The sequence below is a fragment of the Tamandua tetradactyla genome, chromosome 11, assembly GCF_023851605.1.
Source record: "Tamandua tetradactyla isolate mTamTet1 chromosome 11, mTamTet1.pri, whole genome shotgun sequence".
In the NCBI taxonomy this organism is placed as follows: Eukaryota; Metazoa; Chordata; class Mammalia; order Pilosa; family Myrmecophagidae; genus Tamandua; species Tamandua tetradactyla.
Window position 1 is genome coordinate 96,959,717 of NC_135337.1, and position 7,655 is coordinate 96,967,371.

Genomic DNA, 7,655 nt, shown 5'->3' on the forward strand with positions numbered 1-7,655 from the left:
AGTGGCAGGTTACAATGTCAACACACAAAAATTAGTAATGTTTCTATGTACAAGTAGTGACCTAAGTGAGGAGACACTTTTGAAACAAATTCCATTCAGAATAGCAACTAAAAGAATCAAGTATCAAGAAATAAACTTACTCAGGGATGTAAAGAACCTGTACATAGAAAACATGGCTAAAATAAATCAAGGAAGAACTAAATAGGTGGAAAGACTTTCTGTGTTCATGGATTGGCAGGTTCAGTGTCATTAAGATGTCAAGTCTACACAAATTGATCTACATGTTTAATGCAGTATCAATCAAAATTCCAGCAATCTACTTTGAAGACTTGGAAAAGCTCATCAATAAATTTATTTGTATGGAAACTGGCCCATGAATAGAAAAAAACATCCTTAAAAAGAATAAAGTGGAAAAACTTACACTCGTTGACTTTAAAAATCATTTATTATAAAGCCACAGTAGTCAAAACAGCATGGTCAAAACAGATAAATATATTGACAAAGGTAATAGAATTGAGAGTTCAAAAATTGACCTCCACATCTATGGCCATTCAGTGTTTGACCAGGTGACCAAATCCATTGAACTCTTACACAACAGTCTTTTCATAAATGGGGTTGAGAGCACTGGATATCCATAGCCAAAAGTATGAAAGACAGTCCCTACCTCATTGACATAAACATAGGAGGCAGCACCATAAAACTCCCAGAAGAAAATATAATAGTAAAAGGTAGCTTCTTAGACATTACATGCAAATCACAAGCAATGAAGAAAAAATAGATAAATGGCAACTCCAAAAAATTCAATGCTTCTGCACATCAAAGGACTTTGGCAAAAGTGCGAACAGGCAGCCAACTCAATGGAAGAAAATATTTGGAAACCATATATCTGATAGTTGTTTCATATCCAGTTTATAAAAAGAAATCATGCAACTCAATAACAAATGGAAAAACAATGCAATTTTAAAATGGGAAAAAAATGAATAGATCTTTTTTCAAAGCAGAAGTACAGATGGCTAAATAGAACCTGAAAAGATGTTCATCTGCATTAGCTATGAGGAAAATGGAAATCAAAACTACCATGAGATATCACCTTACACTTATAAGAGTGGCTGCCATTAAATAAACAGCAATCTGTGAAATATGCTAGACACAAAATGACAGATATTGTATGATTTCACTAATATGAACCCCATAGAAATTGTAAACTTAGAGCTAAATACATAGAATTTAAACATAAATCTCATAGACTAAAATATAGAATTTAGGGAACACAGAGCTAGACAGAACCTAGAGAAGGGAGAGTGGATACCTATTATATACAAACTTGTTAGTGAAGTTGAACTTAAATGTATGGAAATGGATATGGGGTGGTCATTTCTGGGAGTATAAGTAATAGTGCTGCACTGAAGATGAATATGATTAAGGGGGGCAGTTAAAGCCATGTGTCTCATTGATTAACACTAAAAATATAAATAATTCTTTCCCCAAAAGGGGGAAAAGAACTAGAATTTCAATGGCTAAGAGATTTCAAATTGAGTTGAGAGGTCATTCTGGAGGTTACTCTTATGCATGTTTCTGCCAGATACTGTAAAGTGTCACATTATGGCAGACAGTATTCCTGGAAACCCTGAAAGAGATCCTGGGCTCTAAAAATTTTATTTATTAAGTTTGTTTTTGAGGGACTTAAAATTCCCAGATTATTGCAATGCCAGAGGAGTTCTGAAACCCAGAAGTAATGGACTCTCCAAGAACAACTAGCTTCATTGTTTCATCTCTTAGCCTTGAAACAGCTAGAAGAGTCATAGCCTAAATATCCGTCAATATCAAAAGGTAACTATCAAATGAGGAGGAACTGTAACTGAGAAATCAGGACTTAAGGAATGAGTTTGATTATTGAATCATTATATAGACATTCCTTTTTACTTTCTGGTATACTGGAGTAAACAGAGGAAAATATCTGAAATCTCTAAATTGCAATCCAACTGCCTTGATCTCTGATAATCATTGTAGAGCCCTTATCTTATGCCCCTGTGAGTGTAAAAAACTTATGATTAACTTTTATTGTACCCAAATACTCAGTTTTTCAACTTTAGCATCTTGTAATCACTAAAGACTTCCCCTAATGTTTGTTAATGAAGGGGCTTGGGTCAGTGCAGAACTAGTCCACCCCATGTCCAAAGTTATCTTGATCACCAAAACTATATCTAATGAATGTGAACTTGCCTGACACACACAGTAGCTTAGACTTTAACCTACAAGTCACCCATATCTCTTTATAACACTAAAAATCATGCCCATCATCATATTAAGGTCACAGTTTTCTTATATATGTTCTATGACTAAGGATGCAATCAATCTGTGCATGCTCAACAATTAGACCACCTTCAATTACTTCATTGGAGTCCATGTGATAATTATTCAAAACACTGCCCTTTCTTTTCTCTAATAAAACTACCAGAATTGCTGCAGTTCAGGGAGATAGATTTCGGCCTCCTGGACCATCTGAGCTCTTACTATGTGCCTAGTAATAAATTTTTTGTCTCTTTGAAACCATGGTGTTTCAGGAATTGGTCATTCTAGCACCTTGGGCAAAAGAATTCCCTGCCTTCGTCTGATAACAGTTCCTCAGAAAGCTAAGTATAAATTTATGCTTAGTGACAATCCCACTACCAACATATACCCAAAATTACTGAAAGCAGCAGTTAGAACAGATATTTTCATGCTGATGTTCATAGCAGCATTATTCACAATTGCCAAAAGATGGAAGCAAACCAAGTGTCTCTCAACCAATGGATGGATAGACAAAATGTTATATATTCATATATTACATTGTAATTTTATTGAGCCACAAAAAAGAATGAAGTCCTATTACCTGCAGCAACATGGAAGTACCTTGAAAACCTCAAGCCATGTGAAATATTGAATGAAACGAGTCAGATGAACAAGGACAAATATTGTGTGTATCATTGATTTGAAACAATTAGAAGAAGAAAATTCAGGGTTTAGAATATAGGTAACAGGGGATGCATAGGGTAGGGAAGGGGAAACTAGAGTGCACAATGTACAGACAGGTTTCCTCTTTGAAATGATGGAAATTTTTTGGTCATGGACGGCAATGATGGTAGCATAATATTATGAATGTAATTGACAGCATGGAAATACATATATGAATGTGATTAAAAGAGGAAATGTTAGATTTTAAATATAACAGAATAAAAGTTTTTTTGAAAAATCCATGGAACTGAAATACACAAACTGTAAACTCTAAGATAAACCTTGGGTTTTAAAGTTTAATTATAATTCATGCTATTATCACTTGTGATATTTCCACAACAATGCAAGGTGTGGTCTGTGCAGTTGTTTTTGGGAATCTTGTATTTTATGCATGATTGTTCTGCAAACAAACTTCTCTAATAGATAAAAAAAATTTTAAGGAATAGATGAATAGTAAAAGGATGCAAAAATGTACACCTGTAAATGTAAGCACATAATTAAAACTGTGCAAAATAGTAGATCTCTATGTTCTAGAGAGATGGATGATATAAAATAACAATAGAACCTAATTTTTTAGAAAAGCATAAAATTCCAAAACAGAGCTTCAAAACACATGAAAAATTTTGAGAGTTAAAAGAAGGAATAGAATTAAAAAAAATGATATTGGATAATTATCTGGTATATGACTAAATTTTTTGAGATGTAGGAGAAATAAGTCTTGTTTCTTTTCTGTTTCTTATTCCTGATCTTCCTTCAAAGGTATTTTCTATTATAGATGTTATGTTGCAACCTCAACAAGAATATTTATTTTAGCATAAAAGATTATTCATAAAAGTTCTGTGAATTAGGCTTTCTTCAACTATTACTTATAATATTTGAAAGCACACTTAATGATTATGAAAATTTGCTTCCAATGCTGGAAGAAAAACTTTCTCATGGTGGTGAAAGAAGTAAGCAGACCCTATTGAGGTAGCATTGGCATAGAATATCTTAAACTCCAAGGTACTATGAAATATATTGATGCAGCTTTTTAATCTCCAAATAAGCTTTCTTCAGTATCACTGAATTTTTGATGAATTGAGAATTTTCTGCTTGAAACTCTACCAAATATATATTTTGTAATTCTATGATCTATACCACCAAGTTCTTTCATGAAATTTTGCAATTTTGCATGTGTTGCTTCCAAACATATGTGAAATTGATTTCATTATCATTAATTAATGAGAGAGTCACACAAATGCGTTTCACCTGGTTTTATATAGAGGAAAGTAGATTTTGGCTATTAATATAACTATAAAATCTTTACTCATCTCAACACTGATTTGTAGTACCTTCTCTAATGTTTTTTTTAATATAGCAAAAAAAAATACACTCAAATAATAAAACAAATTACACTAATATTTTAATGGCTAAAAACAATGTTATATATTCCATGTCTATGAATTAGTTGACACTTCCAAACTTGAGTGGAGGAACACCACCATATATTCTTCATGATACCTCAAAAAGCCCATTCATCCACTTTTGCACACTCCTAGAAGTTAGGTATGCCACACTCTTCACTGCAAAATACACAAAAATGTGGGTTTTACAAAAGTCTATTGTAACAGCAGACAAGTCTTATTTTAGATATTGAGTGATAAAATCAGAACATTCTTCAAAATTCAGTCTGATGAGATTATATTAACACAATGTGTGTGTAGACATATATATATATATGTATGTATACATATAAGCTTTGAAAAATAGATGGAAGAATATAACATCTGAAGAAAAATAGCATTTATGAAGGAGTTTAATTTTCTTCCTTACATTTTATTGTACAATGATTTTTGTCTAATGAATTATTTTTCATCATATGATAGTGTCACACTTTTATACATAAAGATGTTTCACTAGGAAAAATGGGCTATTCCATCACTGGTGGATAATCATCTTGTCTTTCAGCCACAAGTTAATTAAGCTTGTATCTAGAAATAACTTCTCTTTTACCCAGTCAAAATTTAGGGTAGCAGAAGGAATATCAAAATATGATGCTCAATATAATGTGGTTTCCGTGGAGAAGGCAACTTTCTATTACAAACATAACATGGATGGGTTAGGCCTTAAACTTTGATACTTGAAATAATGCCAAGCAGTCTGCCTTGGAAATTGGTCCCAGAGATGACCAAGTATTGCATTATCAGCCTTATTCAATAAAAGAGGCACCATGGCATTATCAAGGAGAAATGCGAGGAGTGCTCTGGTATGCTTGTTCTCACAATAGTTCCTTGGTGTATTTGTGAGGCAGAATTTCCAGGTGAACTTCTTATTTGAACAGAACCTGAGCAAAATTATCAGGTTGATTTATTTTACTTCAGCAAATAAATGCACAAAGCCTGAACATAACTTATCTCAAAGAAAAAAGATATTATATCTCAAAAATATCAGGCTCCTTACATGGCTTTATGTGTATGAAAAACTTGACTTTGGAGAGTTTCTAAACAGAAATTCAGGAAAACATTTTTCACTCACTTTGACTCCTGGTAAGTATTAATCTCAAAGTATTTTAGCTTGTCTCAAAAAAATGTAAATATTACTAGAAGAGTCTGTATATACATACATGTATCATTTTAGGCCTTACCTAAGTTATGCAAGGATTTCTAGAGATGGAAATTGAGAGTTGATGGAATCAGAGTTGTGAAGCAATGAACTTATTTGAAAATATCATTTTTGGAAGAATTGTGATAATTTAATCTGCTACGTTTCTTCTGAAAATTAATCATAAATATACTATATAATATCAATATACCTAAGCTTTTAATGAATGATCTTTCATTAGTATTAAATAATATTGGATTCAAAATTGTAAAGGATATATTAAACCTCTCTGTCATTATTTATTATATACCTAGATATTTTTTTCAAAATTTACTATAAATGGGAACCAGTGCAATGAACATGATTTATGCACTTGGCCAATCTTGGTAGAATCACATATCCAACAACACTTAATAATTATACTCTGGATAAATTATTCAACTTCCTGTGCTCTTTTTCCCATGTAAAAATGTGTACAATGGTAATAATTGTGGTATAATAGTTTCATCTGAATAAAAGTGTGAATAAAGGGAAGTATTTATAACAGTGCCATGCTCATTCTCATTATATAAAATGTATACATATATTTCTACCATAGAAAAATAGTAATTTCTATTATATAATATCTCAATGTTAATTTATATTTAGCAGTCAAACTAAGATATTTTTCAGTCTTATTTTAAAAACTACCTTTTATTGTGAATTTCTAAGACCATTAAATTAATTTTTTTAAATGCTTAATTACTCCTATGAACAAATAACATTTTGGAGTCATTCATTCTGAGTATCACGCTTGATTTCTCAACAGTTCACAACAGTTAAATGCTATGGGAAGCAGGAATAACACAAATGTGCCTGACTTCATCCTTGTGGGATTGACAGACTCTGAAGAGATCCAGCAGGTGGTCTTTATGCTGTTTCTCCTAATATACCTGATTACTGTCCTGGGGAATGCGGGGATGATACTGATAATTCACCTGGACCTTCAGCTTCAAACTCCCATGTATTTTTTCCTCAGTCACCTGTCATTCCTTGACCTCAGTTACTCAACAGTCATCATCCCTAAAACCTTAGAGAATTTACTGACTTCCAACAAGTATATTTCATTCATGGGCTGCTTCACCCAGATGTATTTCTTTGCCTTCCTGGGTATCAGTGAATTTTTCTTTCTCTCTTCAATGGCATATGACCGCTATGTAGCTATCTGCAAGCCTCTTCAATATCCAATTATTATGTCCAAGAAACTCTGCAGCACACTCATTGCTGTGTCTTACTTGATTGGTGGTACTGAATCATTAGCTATTGTTCTTTACATAAATAGTTTGCATTTCTGCAACTCCAATGTAATCTCTCACTTTTACTGTGACATAACACCAGTTTTAGCCCTTTCTTGCACTGAAACTCTTAACACTGAAATCATGATAATAATTTTTGCTAGTTTCAATGTAATGTCGTCTTTAATCACAATTTTGGTGTCCTATGGGTCCATTTTGTCTACTATCCTGAAAATTAATTCAACTTCAGGAAAATACAAAACGTTTTCTACTTGTGCCTCCCACCTCCTAGGAGTCAGCATTTTTTATGGCACTACAGTTTTTATTTATTTAAAACCAAAGCAGTCCTATTCCTTGGGAAAGGATCAAGTGGCCTCTGTATTTTATACCATGGTGATCCCCATGCTGAATCCACTTATTTATAGTCTTAGGAACAAAGAGGTAAAAAATGCTCTTATTAGAGTCTTGCAGAAAAAGGAAAGCTCCCGACAACTGAAATGAAAGTGATGCTAAAAATTTAAGTGCTTCTTTCTTTCCTACTTGGGTATTTACTTGGTCTCTCTTTAAATACACTAACATCCTTTAATTAGTTTGAATTTCTCTCAAGAGAAATTCAATTAGACTATGCCTAATCTGGAAACTTTCAAGAAATCTATTTTTAGAAATCCACATAGTAATTGGAAGTGATAAAAGATGTGTCAAACCTGTGATTTAAATGTATGTATTTTAAAACAACTAAAACGGACAAAAATAAGGTGTTATCCTTCAAATTGTATTATAGAAATCTCCATGGATATTCCAATTTCA

General features: G+C 32.6%; 1 protein-coding gene across 1 annotated transcript; it reads left to right on the top strand.

Annotated features, from left to right (window-relative positions):
• The first annotated feature begins 6,401 nt into the window (after positions 1–6,401).
• On the top strand, positions 6,402–7,349 carry LOC143649719 (olfactory receptor 8H1-like). The gene has a single exon (XM_077119652.1). It carries the CDS (start codon positions 6,402–6,404, stop codon positions 7,347–7,349), a length of 948 nt encoding a protein of 315 aa, XP_076975767.1.
• The last annotated feature ends 306 nt before the right edge of the window (positions 7,350–7,655 follow it).